Genomic DNA, 18,618 nt, shown 5'->3' with positions numbered 1-18,618 from the left:
AGACATAATTTACACGTGTTAAATTAAGTATTGTATTCTCTCATAATATTTGATTGCTATAACTGGAATAAAATCTCATATAATTTTAAATTTTTTTTATTATTATTTTATTTTATTTTATTTATAAAAAAAGAAGACGACCAAATTCAAAGCTATTATGGTTTATTTATTAATTAATAATTAAAATCTATTAACAAAATTAAGTTAATGCATAAAAAATAAATAAAATAAAAATTATCCTAAAAAAAGGGGAAGGAGTGCCCATTCCTTCAAATGTTTTTTAAAATTCTTTTAACTAATTTTATTTAAAATTCTATTTAATAAAAACAAAAAATAATCTAAAAAAGATTTAATTTTTATTTTATTTCAAAATAAAGAAAAACAAATTTAAGCCAAAAAAAAACAAAGAACCGTCCAAGGTAAAAAAGAATTATTTTGACTGATTATTATTTAATTAATGAATATACATAACTAAATAAAAATTAAATTTAAATAAACCAAATAAACAAAAAAAATTAAATATATGATAACACGAAAATGTATCACATATTTGGCTTGATTTACATATATTATTTCCCTATTTTATCTTAATTATGTTGCTTTATGTTGGTATTATGCTGGTATTTCTATTGTTTCAGGTTTTATGCTCATATTGAGACTATTTGTGAAAAGGAAGGAAATGGAGCTAAAATCACTACTATTTGTGCCTAAAAGATGAAAAAGAGGTGCTGAAGCAAGAAAGGGGTGCTGAGGCAAGAAAGGGGTGCAAAGAAGGCCCAATTGTGCAAACTACAAGTCCAACCCACGAAGAAGCCAATTGCGCGTGGCCCAAGTCATTCAAGCACGTGGAGACGCACGTCTCCAACGTCTCTATGCCACCTCACCAAAAGGAGACGCACGTCTCTAGCTGCCTCCTAGATCTTCTCCACTTGAGACGCACGTCTCAAGTCGTTCAAAGGCTCTCCCCAAAAAGTGGAGACGCCCGTCTCCAGTCCACTGCCACGTCCCCAAGCTTCAAGCCCACTAAGAGACGCCCGTCTCCAAAAGCACGTGGACCCCGCCACTTTCTCCATTAATTTCGTGGACAATTTCAAGTCCACTCACCCCATGATTTTCTCAACTTCCCACTATCTCCACTACTTCTCACGTGACAACTTCCACTTCCATTCACTATATAAAGAGGCTGAGCATTCATTTGAAGGTATCCAAGTTTTAGGCGCGGAAGCGCTGCTCATAGTTTTAGGCATAAATTATTACTTTGTATAAGTGGTAGTTTCTCACATTGAGGAACTACCACACCATTAGTTTTAGGCCTACAATTTATGTACTCTTGGATCACAATCTTGCCGACATTATTTCAAAGCTTCATTCAAGTTTCAAGATTTGTTTTGTTCGCAATTTAATTCAAGTTTATTTCGTCTGCCTTACTTCCAGGTTTATTTATTTGCAATTATTTTAGTTTTATGTTCTTATGATATTGTTCTATCATTATCATTATAATATGGTTAGTAATTATAATTTCATGTTTAATAATTATAATTCCATGTTTAATAACTATAATTTCATGTTTGTTTCTTTAAGTATGTCTGGCTAATTTATTTAGATGTCGGTATGTAGAGTAATTTAACCGTAGGGATCCGAAATAAATTGGCTTAATTATGTTTTATTAAATATCACTTGTTTTTGGTTTGTATGTCTAATTTAATTAGTAAGTCTTAAAATCAATAGAGCGAAAGTTTGAGGTCTTAAGACGGTCAAAGGTTAAAATCAATAGAGCGAAAGTTTGAGATCTTTAACTGGATAGTAGACATATGACATTAGTTTTAAGGATGGCGAAAGCGTATTAGAACTAATTAGAACTTATTTATTTTCAAAAAGTGTTTTTATACCCGCGCGGGATGGCGAAAGCGTACGTTAGGGATATTAGCATGTTCCGAGTCAACAGAGCGAGAGTTTGAGATTAGGAGATTTAATTAGATAACGACTTCATAAAACAAACATTTTATTAACTATGTTGTTTTCAAATAGCGTTTCTAAATCTGGTGGGATGGCGAAAGCGTACATTAAGAGTTAGGATCGTAGTCTGAATCAATAGAGCGAGAGTTTGAGAGAAGGACTTTTAAATAACATAGTTAGTAAAGATCTTTGATTTAATTAGAATCTGGCCAATGGAACTTCGGATCACCTAAGTTAGATGAAATACATACTGACATCCGTTTGTTATTATATTTTATTTAGATTTAGGACTTTAGTTTCCCCATTTATAAAAAAACCCAAATATCATTAGCCTTAGCTTTACATAGTAACTTTAGATAACGGTATGTCGATTTATAGTCCCTGTGGATTCGATATCTTTTAAAACTACACGACACGACTGTGCACTTGCAGTTATCCCGACTAACAGACACGTAAAGTCGCGATCAATATATAAAAAAGAAAAAAGAGAGACTTCAATTTTTAATTAAGATCTTATTTAATTAGCTTTTAAAACATAGATCAAATCAAAAGTCACACTTGTTTTTATTAAATTATAATCATTTTTTTCTATAAGTATCATACAATATAATAAAACAAGATGAGTATTTTGGCAAGTTTGACACTTGGCAAATTCTCAATCCTTCTATCATATTTACATGTTTCTATAAGAGGAAAGTTTTAATTATAATAATTTTATTTTTTTAAAAAATGAAATAAATATAAATATACAAAATTTGTTTGTTATGAGACACATGAAATCATATTTTATTACATACTATTTATTTCTTTCCGCTATATCACATATTGGAAAAACCAATTACACATTGTGCTTTTATGACCTCGCCTTGAAAACAGTTATCACTAAACCCTACCAATTTGGAATTTTGCTTTGAAACAACCACAACCCTTTCAATTCCTCTACACTCCTTCCACTAATCTATAAAACATGACAGTAATGCCATTCTGAATCCACTGCATCTACCACTCTTTCTTGTTTTTTTTTTCAATTAATTTTAAAAATTTACTATATGCTCCTTCCTATTCCATATTTTTCGAGTTCCATCAAGGGGAAACCTTCATCCAACTTTTCCTCTTCCGTTCTTCACGTCTTCTGAAAAAACAAGTTTGTGGTTTGTGTCACCGATTTAGTAATCATTCAGGTTCATAGTTTGCATCAAAGATGAGTTTTACACATTCATATCATAATTTTTTGAATAGTTCATCTTCTCCGGTTGTCAGATTTGATGTTTCTTCATCTTTTTATTTTCTTATGCAAACTTTTTATGGTTTGAGATTTCAGATTTGGATTGGAATCAGTTAACGACTTTAGGTTTTTTCTTTCAATCTTTCTTATGTTAATCGTCACAACTTTCATTTGGGACATAATTTGAATGGGTAAAAGTAGTGTAAAATTTATGATAAAGTTGATTTAATGACTTTGTTGTTCTTGCTCATTGACATATATAGTTGTTTGTGGTTCATGTTGTTGTATAGATTTGGTCAGATCTCGACCAGGCTTTTGATATTAAAGAATGCAATTTTGATTTTATAATTTAGAATTAAAAAACCATTTTATAATAAATTAAAAATAAATCATTGAAAAATTCAAATACTATATTGTAAAAAAAAACATGCTAAGGTAAAAATAAAAAAAAATGAATAATTTATAAAATGGCATGACTTTATTTTAATGAAAAATAAAATTTTATTATATCATTATAATATAATAAAAAATAGATTTTCAAGCTTAGAACAAGTATTGAGTAGTTTTTTTCTTTTTTACTTTGAAATCAATTTTGATGATTATAACTTAAAGGGTTTGTGTTTTTTTTCTTATCATTCAGAAAACCCTAATTTTATCTTTTTTGTATGGTATGGCCATGTTTTGATAAATAATTTAATTTACAATTTAAATTGTAGACTCAATATCATTCTATAGGCTATGAATTTTGTTGTTGTGTATTATAATTTTTTTTATGCAATCTCATTTTCTATTGTTGTATGATTATTATTATTATTATTATGGAAAGTTATTAAAAATTTGATCTTATTATTTATTTACGTTGACAACTAATAATTAATTGGATTCTCCCAAATTATAAAATTATTTTAAAAATATAGATAGATAGTTTAACAATTATTTAAAACTATTTTCCAGTATCAATAAATATTTAGTAAACTATTTTTAATTGTCATTTCATAAATAATATACCTTTATTAATTGGATTTTATTTAATTTTTAAAATATAAAATAGTCACATTTATTTACTAATATGTAATAATAATTACTAATTAATAGGTTAGATGTATATACCAAAACACAACCGTTACAAAATAAATACATAAATTTTTTTGCAAAATAAACACAATCGTAAGAATTCACTAAATATTTAGTGATAAAATGATAACTGTTAGAACAAGCTTTGTTCTGATCAATATTCTTGTTTTGATGATAACAATGTATATGAATTTTGTATAAGACAATGTGGTACTCTACTCCTTTACATTTTCCATTTCTGGAAATATATAAAGAGTATGCACAATTCAGCGCTCAGAAGCACTGACTCAGAAGGTTCAAGATTGCAACATCAGAACATGCTCTCACAAGACATCAGAAGATGGTCAAGCAGAATCAGAACATGGTCTATGAAGCATCAGAAGAACATGAGATCAGAAGCAGAAGCACTGAAGTTCTTATGGTATTACGCTCAAGCACTTCAAGGTCTGATGACAAGAAGATGCTCTGCACCAAGCTGAATGACTCTGATTATTCAAACGTTGTATTCACAAATCTGAGATCAGAAGCAAGTACAAGATGACAGGCTACTCTGACTGACAAAAGGAACGTTAGAAGTTACAAAAGGCAAAGTCAGTAAAAGCAGCAAAAGCATGGCTCAAGGTAGTTGACAAAAGTGTGAAACATTAAATGCAGAGCTGTACTATACACGCAACGCATTAAATTCTCCCAACGGTCATCTTCTCAAACACCTATAAATATGAAGTTCTGATCAGAAGCATAAACAACAACTCTTGCAAAAATACTGAAACACTGCTGAATTCAATACTCACGAACTCCATCTTCAACCTCACAACAATTGTAATATTTAGTGAGTGTTAAGCTTAAAACTTAAGAGAAATATCACAGTTGTGATTATAGCTTTCTTAGAAGCATTTCAATACTCTTGTAAACATTTATTTTACATTGATTGTAAAAGGTTCCTAGAGTGATCAGTGAAATCAGTAGACTCTAGAAGACTTAGAAGGTTCTAAGTGGTGTATTCCTAGAGTGATCAAGTTGTGATCAGTATACTCTAGAAGACTTAGAGGGTATCTAAGTGGAAAACCATTATAATCAAGATTGATTAGTGGATTAAATCCTCAGTTGAGGTAAATCACTCTAAGGGGGTGGACTGGAGTAGTTTCGTTAACAACGAACCAGGATAAAAATAATTGTGTTAATTGTTTTTATCTTAAGAGTTTTTAAAGTCACAAACTTATTCAAACCCCCCATTTCTAAGTGTTTTTCTATCCTTCAATTGGCATCAGAGCGCCGGTTCTAGGTGCAAGCACTTAACCGTGTTAGAAAAAGATTCAGGAAGAGAAAAAAACTAAGTCAATATGGTTGATCCACCAAGTGCTGCATCAACTGCTACACCTATTTCTAATGATCAAAACAACAATGGAAATGGATATTCTAGACCACCAGTATTTGATGGTGAAAACTTTGAATACTGGAAAGACAGATTAGAAAGTTACTTTCTCAGTCTAGATGGTGACTTATGGGATCTACTTGTGGATGGTTACAGACATCCTGTAAATGCTAGTGGATTAAAGATGTCAAGACAAGAAATGAGTGATGATCAAAAGAAACTATTCAAAAATCATCACAAGTCAAGGACTATTCTGCTGAATGCTATTTCTCATGCTGAATATGAGAAGATATCAAACAGAGAAACTGCCCATGACATCTTTGAATCCTTGAAGATGACTCATGAAGGGAATGCCCAAGTCAAGGAGACTAAAGCTCTTTCTTTAATCCAGAAGTATGAAGCCTTCAAGATGGAGGATGATGAAAACATTGAAGCAATGTTCTCAAGATTTCAAACTCTAACTGCTGGATTAAGAATGCTTGACAAGGGATATACAAAGGCTGATCATGTCAAGAAGATCATCAGAAGCTTGCCTAGAAGATGGGGCCCAATGGTGACTGCATTCAAGATTGCTAAGAATCTGAATAAAGTCTCTCTTGAAGAACTGATCAACGCCCTAAGAAGTCATGAAATAGAGCTGGATGCTAATGAACCTCAGAAGAAAGGTAAGTCTATTACATTAAAATCAAATAATAAAAAATACACTAACGCTTTTCAGGCTGAAGAAGAAGATTTTGAAGAGTCAGAATCAGAAGAAGAAGAAGATGAACTGTCCATGATCTCCAGAAGGGTAAACCAACTCTAGAAGAGCAAACAAAGGAAGTTCAAGAACTTCAGAAGTTCCAAAAAGCCTGAAAAAGGAGAATCTTCTGGTCTCAAAAGATCTGACAAAAAGAAGGTCACGTGCTTTGAATGCAAGGAGCCAGGTCATTACAAAAGTGAGTGTCCAAAGCTTCAGAGGGAGAAGCCCAAGAATCAAAATAAGAAAGGTCTTATGGCTACTTGGGACGATTCAGATTCATCAGAATCAGACTCTGAAGATGAGCAGGAAAACATTGCGCTCATGGCCACTGTTGATGATGAATCAGAATCTACATCAGACTCAGATTCTGAAGAGATATCCTTGGCTGCAAAGAAGACAAAGGAAAACATGTCATGGTACCTGGACTCTGGGTGCTCGTGGCACATGACGGGAAAAAGGTCTATGTTCCAAGACCTGGTGCTTAAATCTGCTGGAGAAGTTAAGTTTGGAGGGAACCAGAAGGGCAAAATCATTGGCTCAAGAACCATAAGTATTGGTAACTCTCCTTCCATAACTAATGTTTTGCTAGTAGATGGATTAGCTTATAACTTATTGTCCATAAGTCAATTAAGTGACAATGGTTATGACATAATCTTTAATCAAAAGTCTTGTAAAGCTGTTAGTCAGAAGGATGGCTCAATCCTATTTACAGGCAAGAGAAAGAATAACATTTACAAGATTGATCTTCAAGATCTTAAGAATCAGAAGGTAACTTGTCTTATGTCTGTTAGTGAAGAGCAATGGGTCTGGCACAGAAGATTAGGCCATGCTAGTTTGAGAAAGATTTCTCAGATTAAAAAACTTAATTTGGTCAGAGGACTCCCTAATCTGAAATATAAATCAGATGCTCTTTGCGAAGCATGTCAGAAAGGGAAGTTTTCCAAACCTGCATTCAAGTCTAAGAATGTTGTCTCTTCCTCTAGGCCGCTAAAACTTCTGCACATTGATCTGTTTGGCCCAGTCAAAACAACATCTGTCAGAGGGAAGAAGTATGGATTAGTCATCGTAGATGATTATAGCAGATGGACATGGGTAAAGTTCTTGAAACACAAGGATGAGTCTCATACAGTGTTCTTTGACTTCTGCACTCAGATTCAATCTGAGAAAGAGTGTAAAATCATAAAGGTCAAAAGTGATCATGGTGGCGAATTTGAGAACATATTCTTTGAGATTTATTTCAAAGAAAATGGTATTGCCCATGATTTCTCTTGTCCTAGAACTCCACAGAAAAATGGAGTTGTAGAGCGAAAGAATAGGACTCTACAAGAAATGTCCAGAACCATGATCAATGAAACCAATATGGATAAGCATTTATGGGCAGAAGCAATTAACACTGCATGTTATATTCAAAATAGAATCTCCATAAGACCTATTCTTAATAAAACTCCTTATGAATTGTGGAAGAACAGAAAGCCCAACATTTCTTATTTCCATCCATTTGGATGTGTATGTTATATTCTGAACACTAAAGTTCATCTGCATAAGTTTGATTCTAAGGCACAGAAGTGTTTCCTTCTTGGATATTCTGAACGCTCAAAAGGCTACAGAGTATACAATACTGAAATATTGGTTGTTGAAGAATCAATCAATATCATATTTGATGATAAGCTTGGTCTTGAAAAGCCAAAGCAGTTTGAGAATTTTGCAGATATAGAAATCTCTAATTCAGACGCTGAAGAACCCAGAAGCAAAGTATCAGAAGATCAAGTTGCTGCTTCATTAGAGAATCTCAGAATTTCTGAAGAGCCAACTATCAGAAGATCTTCTAGACTCAACTCTGCTCACTCAGAAGATGTTATTATTGGGAAGAAAGAAGATCCTATCAGAACAAGAGCATTCCTTAAGAACAATGCAGAATGTCAATTTGGTCTAGTATCTCTTATTAAGCCAACTTCTGTTGATCATGCTCTAGAGGATGCTGACTGGATAATTGCCATGTAAGAAGAATTAAATCAGTTTACAAGGAATGATGTCTGGGATCTTGTTCCAAGACCAAAAGGATTTAACATCATTGGAACTAAGTGGGTCTTCAGAAACAAGCTAAGCGAAAAAGGAGAAGTTGTAAGAAACAAAGCCAGACTGGTTGCTCAAGGCTATAGTCAGCAAGAAGGTATTGACTATACAGAAACCTTTGCACCAGTGGCCAGGTTAGAATCTATTCGCTTATTAATTTCTTTTGCCACTCAACATAACATCACTCTGTATCAGATGGATGTTAAGAGTGCCTTCTTAAATGGTTATATAGATGAGGAAGTCTATGTCCACCAACCTCCTGGTTTTGAAGACTCTAAGTCTCCAGAACATGTTTTCAAATTAAAGAAATCATTATATGGCCTGAAGCAAGCTCGTAGAGCTTGGTATGAAAGATTAAGTTCTTTCCTTCTGGATAATGGTTTCACTAGAGGAAAAGTGGATACTACTATCTTTTGTAAAACCTTTAAAAAGGATATTTTAATTTGCCAAATTTATGTTGATGATATTATCTTTGGAACCTCTAATGCTACACTTGGAAAGGAGTTTGCTAAGTCTATGTAGGCTGAGTTTGAAATGAGCATGATGGGATAACTCAAGTATTTCCTTGGGATCCAGATCAATCGAACTTCTGAAGGAACTTATGTTCATCAGACCAAGTATGTGAAAGAACTTCTGAAGAATTTTAATCTTTCAGAAAGCAAAGAAGCAAAAACTCCTATGCATCCAACGTGTGTTCTAGGTAAGGATGAGGTAAGTAAGAAGGTAGATCAGAAGCTCTACAGATGTATGATTGGATCTCTTCTATATCTTACTGCTTCTAGACCTGATATTTTATTCAGTGTTTGTCTGTGTGCAAGATTCCAATCAGATCCTAGAGAATCTCACTTAACAGCTGTTAAGAGAATTCGGAGGTATCTGAAAGGTACTACTAATGTTGGTTTAGTCTATAGAAGATCTGAAGAATACAACTTAGTAGGATTTTGTGATGCTGATTACGCTGGAGATAGAGTTGAAAGGAAAAGTACTTCTGGAAGTTGTCAATTTCTTGGAAGTCACCTGATCTCCTGGTACAGCAAGAAGCAAGCTACAATTGCCCTCTTTACAACAGAAGCAGAATATGTTGTTGCTGCTGGATGTAGTACACAGATGCTCTGGATGAAGAGTCAGCTAGAAGATTATCAAATATATGAGAGTAACATTCCTATCTTCTGTGAAAATACTTCTACTATCTGTTTATCTAAGAATCCAATCTTACATTCCAAAGCTAAACATATTGAGATTAAACATCATTTCATTAGGGACTATGTTCAGAAGGGTGTTCTTTCTTTAAACTTCGTTGATACAGACCATCAATGGGCTGATATCTTTACAAAACCCCTTGCTGAAGATAGGTTTAAGTTCATTCTGAAGAATATCATTATGGATTTATGCCCAGAATGAAAGGATGAGAAGTTCTGATATATGGATTAGATTTGAAATGATCAGTTTTACTTTCTTATAAGAAGTTCTGACGTTGATCAGTTAGATATTCTGATTCTGTTATTGCTAATGTTTCATATGTCTAAGTTGATTCAGAATCTCTTTTAAAGCAAAACAGCTGTCACCAGGTATTCCAAAAGATGAACACGTGTTCACTCTAATTGGACAAGCATGCGTGCAGTTGATGAGACGCCGCCCTAGGTAATTGTGCAAATCATTTCAAATATCACGTTTTACCCTAACGTCACTCAACATTAAATGCATTTGATTTTCTGCATTTTGTAATTATTCATTCTCAAAATTTAATTGCATTTAGTTTTCAAATCCGTGTCTATTTAAACCGCCCTCACATATCATTCTCTCTTTTCACGCATTCATTCTCTCCTTGTGTATGCATTTCTGAAATCTATTTGCCCTTTTCTCTTACCCTAAAAAGAAAACCAACAATCTCAGTAAAGTGTCAATGGCTGCTTCTTCATCTCAAAACGTTGGTTCTTCATCTTAACAACAACAACCACAACAAGAACAAGAACACCAACTCATTCCTAAGATCACTTGCTCGATTCCTAGGGATCAATTAGAAGTTATTTGTGAATTGATGGTGGACGTTGAAAATCTAGAAGAACATAATGTTCATATCAAAGATAACATGATGTTTCAAGGATGGTCGTCTCTGTTTCTTGAGTTCTGTGGACCAGTTTACCCAGACTTGGTGAAGGAGTTATGGGTTCATGCTTTTGTTATTCCTAAAGCCATAGTTTCGTTTGTTCATGGAAGATTCTTTCCCATCAATGAAGACACATTGAGAACGTTGTTTGATTTGATGAAAGCTGAAGGTGAATTTGAAGCAACTCGTAGAACAAATTGGAAAGCTGTCTATGCTGAACTCTAGACAAATGTGAAGAAAACTAAAGATGTCAAGGATCTGAAGGACATATACAAAGTATGGACCAAGATTCTTCTAGGTTGTTTCTATCACAGAAAATCAACCAGTTCACCCAACTTCATCAACAAAGACCAACAATACATCATGTATTGTATTGGTACTCAGAAGAAGGTTGATGTTCCTTACATAATTTTCAATCACTTGTGGAATGCTCTAAAGGACTCTAGGGATGAGAGCAGAACAAAGAAGAAAGGAAATGTTATTCCTTTTGGGAGAATTATTACCAATCTTCTGGTTCAAACCAAGATGGTTGAAGAACTGGAAACTGCTGGAGTTATCAAGGATCCTTACACAATCATTGGGAGTACCTTGAATGCTACTACTTTGATGAAAATGGGTCTAATTCAAGCTATTGGAAATGCTCCTCAGGCTATTCCAGGAGTTAGAAACAGAAGAGGTCCAATTCTTTCTGAGTTTAAGATGTTCTTTCTAAATGAAAAACCAGATATTAAGGTTCGTTACCTTAATCTTCTCAAACAAGATGGTTCTGTTGATGCTCCTCTTGGAGTCTGCAAGCAGAAGCTTCCGACTACCAAGGATGGTATAGAAGAAGTTTGTCCAAAAGTTGTCTCCAATAAAGAAAGAAGAACAAAGAGAAAGTTTGACCTTCCTTCTATCAGTGAGGAGAAGAGAAATGAAGAGAAAGTTGCTGAAGAAGAAATAATTGCTGCTGTAAATAAAGAAGTTGTAGTTGAAAAGGAGAATAAAGAAAAAGAAGATGTTGTCAAAAAGAAGAAGCAGAAGAAGACTGAGAAAGAGGATGATAAGAAAAATGAAGAGAAGGACGCTGAAAAGAAGAAGAGAAAAAAGAATGACAAGAAGGACGATGAGAAGAAAGATGAGAAGGATGTGGAGAAGAAGAAAAAGAAGAAAGATAAGAAGAAGAAGAAAAAGAAAGAAGAAAAGAAGGCTGTTGAAGGAGAACAGAAGAAGGATGAAGAGGAAAATAAAGAAGAAGCAAGGAAGGTACAAACATGACTAGAAGCCCTGAAGGTTGCACATAATGCCAGGACGTATTATGTTGCTACCAGGAGTCATTGGAGAGCTTTCAGAAGGGAGATACATTCTGACTTTCTGAAGCTTCAGAAAGCTTGTGAAGCTGAAGCTCCTGGTCCTTTTGGTTTCTTGAGGGACTTTGCAGATAGCTATGTCTTCCCCATCAGAAGCTGGAAATCTCTTGAAGAGAAGGAATTTTCTGATGAGCTTGAGGAAGTACATCCACTTGCTATGGTTGTGTGGAAGGCTCACTATCATGTTCTGACTGGAGACTTTAAGTTCATATTCAACTGGCTAAGGGAGAATCCCTTTAAGAAAGCACCAAATATGGTATATCCAGAAGTTGAATACCCATTAGAACCTGCTGCTCCTACACCTCCTCAGAATCTGGCTGAAATTCTTCTGGCTTTAGAGAATTCAGAAGCTGAAATCCCTTCTCCTGTGTTTGCTGAAGATGCTTCTGAATCAGAAGCTGATGCTGGGAATCAAGGTGCTGAAACTCAAGACGCTGAGAATCATCCTGCTATGCAATCTCCTCTTAAAGAAAATCAAGTAGATGTTCTCATGGTCGATGCTACTGTTAAGAATCCTCTTATGCACAATAGCTTTGATGCTTCTTCTGCTGGACCTTCTGTTTTGATGAACACCATGAAGGCTCTTCAACAAAATCAAGCTGATCTTGCTTCTCGTCTGGACAAGCATGAGGATACTCACAATGAGTTCATATCTTTTATGAAGACGCAGACAACAAGCACTGTTGAGATTCAAAACCTTCTGGCCAAGATAGCTTCTAAGCTAGGCTAGTCGTAGTGTGTCTTAGTCTTAGATGTTTTCTTGTTTCTTGCATCTGTTACGTGCATCTGCTTCTATCCCTCTTGTACTTTTGATATATTTTGTTAATCAATGAAATATTATCTTCTTCACTTTATGTGTCTTTTATCATCTGAATCTTTTGATGCTTTTTGATGTTATGACAAAAAGGGGGAGAAACATGATAATTGATTTGGTTTATTATATCAGTTGCTGGGATTAAGTCTCAACATTCCTAACATTATTTGCAAGTTCTATGTCTTTGAGATTTTTTGCAGGATTGAAGACATTCTGAAAAAGCTCAACATGAGAAGCAAATACATGGGGAAAAGCAATTCTATAAAGAAGCATGTCTTGGAAAAATTGAAGCAAGCTTAGTGTTGTGAAGCTTCAAGATCAGAATCAAGAAGAATTTTCTGATATTTTCTTTGAAGAATATGCCCTGATACATTTTTCCTCTCTCATTTGCTTTGATACATGTTCTTTCTTAAAAGAATGTTCTGATTCATTCATGCTCTAATTATTTTCGTCTAGTATGATCTGAAACATTTCAGGATGTAAAGATGCTCTGATGATGCTCTGATACATTCAAGAATGTTCTGATACAATCAAGCATGCTATGATTCAAGAAGAAATTCAAAGCTCTGAAGTTGTCCTACGGAAGCAAGAAGCAGAAGCTCTGAATGTTCTGAAGTTCTAGGCAAAGTGAACGTCTCTACCGAAATGGAAAATACTCAGGGAAGTCTTTTATTTATAAAATTCTTCTAGTATTTATTTCAGGGGGAGATTGTTAATCTCAGGGGGAGACATATTCACACACTCTGATTATATGCTTATGCTATATCTGTGTAATTGTCTTTTGTCATCTGATATTCTGATTGCAAATTCATATCAATTATATATGTTTTTGTCATCATCAAAAAGGGGGAGATTGTTAGAAGAAGAATTGTTCTGATTAATATTCTTGTTTTGATGATAACAATGTATATGAATTTTGTATAAGAGAATGTGGTACTCTAATCCTTTACATTTTCCATTTCAGGAAATATATAAAGAGTATGCACAATTCAGCACTCAGAAGCACTGACTTAGAAGGTTCAAGATTGCAACATCAGAACATGCTCTCGCAAGACATCAGAAGATGGTCAAGCAAAATAAGAACATGGTCTATGAAGCATCAGAAGAACATGAGATCAGAAGCAGAAGCACTGAAGTTCTTATGGTATCACGCTCAAGCACTTCAAGGTATGATGACAAGAAGATGCTCTGCACCAAGCTGAATGACTCTGATTATTCAAACGTTGTATTCACAAATCTGAGATCAGAAGCAAGTACAAGATGACAGACTACTCTGACTGACAAAAGGAACGTTAGAAGCTACACAAGTCAAAGTCAGTAAAAGCAGCAAAAGCATGACTTGAGGTAGTTGACAAAAGTGTGAAACATTAAATGCAGAGCTGTACTATACACGCAATGCATTAAATGCTCCCAACGGTCATCTTCTCAAACGCCTATAAATATGAAGTTCTGATCAGAAGCATAAACAACAACTCTTGCAAAAATACTGAAACGCTGCTGAATTCAATACTCACGAACTCCATCTTCAACCTCACAACAATTGTAATATTTAGTGAGTGTTAAGCTTAGAACTTAAGAGAAATATCACAGTTGTGATTATAGCTTTCTTAGAAGCATTTCAATACTCTTGTAAACATTTATTTTACATTGATTGTAAAAGGTTCCTAGAGTGATCAGTGAGATCAGTAGACTCTAGAAGACTTAGAAGGTTCTAAGTGGTGTATTCCTAGAGTGATCAAGTTGTAATCAGTATACTCTAGAAGACTTAGAGGGTATCTAAGTGGAAAACCATTGTAATCAAGATTGATTAGTGGATTAAATCCTCAGTTGAGGTAAATCACTCTAAGGGGGTGGACGGGAGTAGTTTCGTTAACAACGAACCAGGATAAAAATAATTGTGTTAATTGTTTTTATGTTAAGAGTTTTTAAAGTCACACACTTATTCAACCTCCCCTTTCTAAGTGTTTTTCTATCCTTCAATAACAATTATACTAAAAATTGATATAATATTTGTTTCAATAAAAAAACATGAGACAATAAAAAAACATGAGACAATTATGATGTATGAAAAACACATTTTTCTTATGAAAAACTCAAATTTGTCATTATTTTTATTTATTTAATTTTATTATGTATTAAATATTTATAATAAAGGTAAATAAATTCATCCTATATTTTTTCATATATAAATACATAATATATGAATTTTATATTCATATGAATTCTATATTCATATGATAATTTATATTCATATGATATTTTTTGCAATTTACTTATCACATTCCATTTTTCAAAAACTCGTGTTTAAATTTATTTTCTATTAGATGATAAAATCATATAATATCAATAGAATCCAAAAATTTACAATATAGAAAGATTTAAAAATTATAGGCATGCTCGATGGGCCGAACCTATTTTTCTGATGGGCCGATAAAATATTTACTTAAATTGAAGAAATATTAGAGATCATATGTTTAATGACTTCTGAATTACTATAGCATTTTAGTTATATTTTCTTCCATAGATAGGTGCATATTTTGAATCATCACAAATTAAGATTTAATGGTATGTTAGAATCATCTTCCTCTTTAAACTTATAGTTTTTCTTTTTCTTTATATCTTTAATATTTTTTTTTTTAAATTTTTGGCTATATTTGTTTGTGTTTTTAATTTTGTTGTTTTCTAATTCTTAATTATATTTTTTTAGGTGTATACTTTAAAGCATGAGACATTAATATTGAACAACTTGAGTTGTAGAAGAGGATGAGTTAAGAGAAGTATTTTCATTTTTAAATACTTAAATATTAATTACTTTTTTTTTTTGGTTAAAAAATTGTTGAAGAACTTGAACAATATAAGATAGGAGTTTAAAAGATGAATTGAAATATTTGTCTCCTCAACTCTCTGATTTATATAGCTTTATAATTAAATTTATTTATCTTCTACCATTTATAAAATTTGTAATTTTTCTATTTTAATTTCACATTTATACTTATTTTCTACTTTAATTATTAATGTGATGTTATAAATAAATGATATTTTCTATTTATTATTTTTATCTAAATTTATTTTGAACAGTTAAATACTATTATAAAAAATCAAAATAATTAACTTATATTTTAAATTACAAATGCAACTTATATCAAAATTATTTATATCAATATATTTCTAAAATATACTAACAACATCATTCATATACCAACAACTCATCAATAATTATAATACAACAAAAATCAAAAGCAAAGAGACAAAGATAGATCAGAAAGTAGAAGAAAATAGAAGCACAAAATAACTTAGAGAAGAGTCTGAAACCGTCACAAAAGAATTTTAAAGATTAACAACCATGGTCGAGGCTTGGGATTCCATTTGATTTTTTTATTAATATTGTAGAGAAAAAAATGTGGCAGACAAGATTGTTAGGGTAGTGAAGGAATAGTGGTGGAGTGAAGATGAAAGAGTTGATATAAAGAGAGAGACAACTTCTCACTCATTAAACCTCCAATCTATTTTTCAATATTGAAAAGAATTATAATTCAAATTTTATTGAAAATTGTAAATTGTAAAAGATATTTTCCAATACTGTTTTGGAAAAAATTGTTGTTACACGTAACAATTACTCATTATTTTCAATGCCCATTCACTTATAGTAGTAAACATTTTGATGATAATCTTTTATAATAATTAATATTAATTAAATAATTAAATAATATTGTTAATTATGAATATTTTTCCTTTAATAGAAAAAACAAAAAAAAACATGTAGTCTAATATGCTGATACTTGAGAAATTTGCTTCCCAATCTGACTCGTAAGTCGTAACTGACAATCAACAGGATAAACCTTCCAAATTCCAATCTTTCCACCTAACCTCATAACTACAATTATTACATAAACCCAACCAATTCCACTAAAAAAAGCCAACAAGGAATCGAAAACTTCCAGAGAATCCAAAACTTTGAACACAGTAGGAAGCTGAACACCCATCCAAACAAACAAAATGCGCCAAATCTGATTCGAGCATTAGAAAATTTTAACCACACTGTTCGAAAACAACAAATGGCGAAGAAGAGCGATGGTCTGCCCCTGGAACTCATAATTGAAATCCTGCTGAGGTTGCCGGTGAAGACTCTATTACGATGCAAATGCGTCTGTAAGTCATGGCTCTCTCTTATTTCCGATCCCAAATTTGCAACTTCACATTTTCAACTTGCTGCCTCACCCACAACACATGGCCTTGTCTTTTTAAAAACATATTCTCCCAATGATCCTAAAGCCCTAATTGTTGATTTTGATGCATCGCTTACCGATGATTCATCATACGCTCCACTAACCCATCATTTTCGGCCTCCTCGTATTTGTCCTGGAACTGAAATTAGAGGTTCCTGTAGAGGCTTTATATTTTTGCACACTTACTCAGACTTTTATCTATGGAATCCATCCACTGGTGTCCACAAAAAAATACCGGCCTCCAAACTCCGTCTTTACAATCATCTATACGGTTTTGTTTACGATCATTCAACTGATGATTACTTGATAGTTTTGCTGTCTTGTAAAGCTGCTCCTTATACTAACTTGGAGATTTTCTCATTGAGAGCTAATAAGTGGAAACAGATTGAGGTTGATTCTCATTTTACTTATCTTATTACGACCACATATGACGATGTTGGGTTGTTCTTGAATGATGCTATTCATTGGGTGGTTTTTAATTTTGAGATAAGAGAGGTTATTATTGCCTTTGATATTAAGGAAAGGAAAATGTCAGAGATAGCTCTGCCATATGATGATGGTGCTTCAAATGATGATGGTCCTGACAACTACGGTTTGTCAGTACTTGGTGGGCTCATCTGTGCATCGATTGTGGGGAAGCGTACGGTTAAGATATATGTGATGCAAAATTATGCTGTGCATTCATCTTGGACTAAGATTCTTGAATTTTCTGTCGATCCTGTTATGCTCCATTCTTTGTCCATAAGGTTCATTACAAAATCTGGTGATATGATTGGAACAGACGGTAGAGGTAGATTGATGAAGTTTAATGACAAAGGACAGCTGCTAGAGCATCACTCCTGTGGTAAGGGAATCGACACAGAGAGATTCATAAGATCCCAAATGGTTGTGTATACAGACTCTCTGCTTTCACTCCCTTGTGGCGCTGAGGAGGCTTAAGAATATGAGTAGTGATAACAAATAAGAAGAACTGATTGGGAAATGTTAGCATTTATGCTTTTCTTTATATTTATCTTGCACTCTGAACTCTAGGTATCATGAAGGATGATAATGTTTTCTCTTTTGCAGTATTTTATATGTTTTCTTTATGTAAACATTACTACATTAGCAATTTGTTTCCTTCCATTATTTTACTGTTTTTTTGTGAGCTTGACATATTGACGCAGAACTTATTGCATTGTAGGATGATATCACGTCTTTCCTTTAGCTGGAAAAATCACTCGACAATGGACACTAGTTATGCCAACTACATGCCATGTTAATGCATATGATGTTTAGTTTAGTCTACACTATATTTGTAATTAGTTTATGTATGAAACTATGAATAAACAAATAAGATCATATTGACCTTTTTTATAAACAAAGTTTCTATAGCAATAATATATTGTTTTAGAAGCATGATGACTCCATTATGAGATAGTGAAAAGGTTTGCACTGTGGACTCATGAAATATTTCATTAGTTGAATGCTCAAATGATTGACTGCTTCTGGGGCTGAAAATCAAGTTACTCAACTGGAAGGGAGCTCGGGTCCCAAGGGTTTGCTCCCCTTGGGGTCTCGAGTTCGATGGTGCCCGGAACCAAAAAGAAACTCCAAACCCTCAAGTGCCCTCTATGTGGATTAGTCGATCTGAATGGTTGGATACCACATATATTAAAAAAAAAGTTACTCAACTGGAAT

At 33.3% G+C, this 18,618-nt stretch overlaps 1 protein-coding gene across 1 annotated transcript; it reads left to right on the top strand.

Moving 5' to 3' along the window:
• Nucleotides 1-16,502: 16,502 nt before the first annotated feature.
• On the top strand, nt 16,503-18,057 carry LOC131612157 (F-box/kelch-repeat protein At3g23880-like). Its single transcript, XM_058883969.1, has one exon. It carries the CDS (start codon nt 16,768-16,770, stop codon nt 17,875-17,877), a length of 1,110 nt encoding a protein of 369 aa, XP_058739952.1. The 5' UTR covers nt 16,503-16,767; the 3' UTR covers nt 17,878-18,057.
• Nucleotides 18,058-18,618: the final 561 nt, after the last annotated feature.

This window comes from Vicia villosa, linkage group LG6 (genome assembly GCF_029867415.1).
Source record: "Vicia villosa cultivar HV-30 ecotype Madison, WI linkage group LG6, Vvil1.0, whole genome shotgun sequence".
Taxonomy (NCBI): domain Eukaryota; kingdom Viridiplantae; phylum Streptophyta; class Magnoliopsida; order Fabales; family Fabaceae; genus Vicia; species Vicia villosa.
Note: the sequence above shows the minus strand (reverse complement) of the source record. Positions and strands in the feature narration are given on the sequence as shown.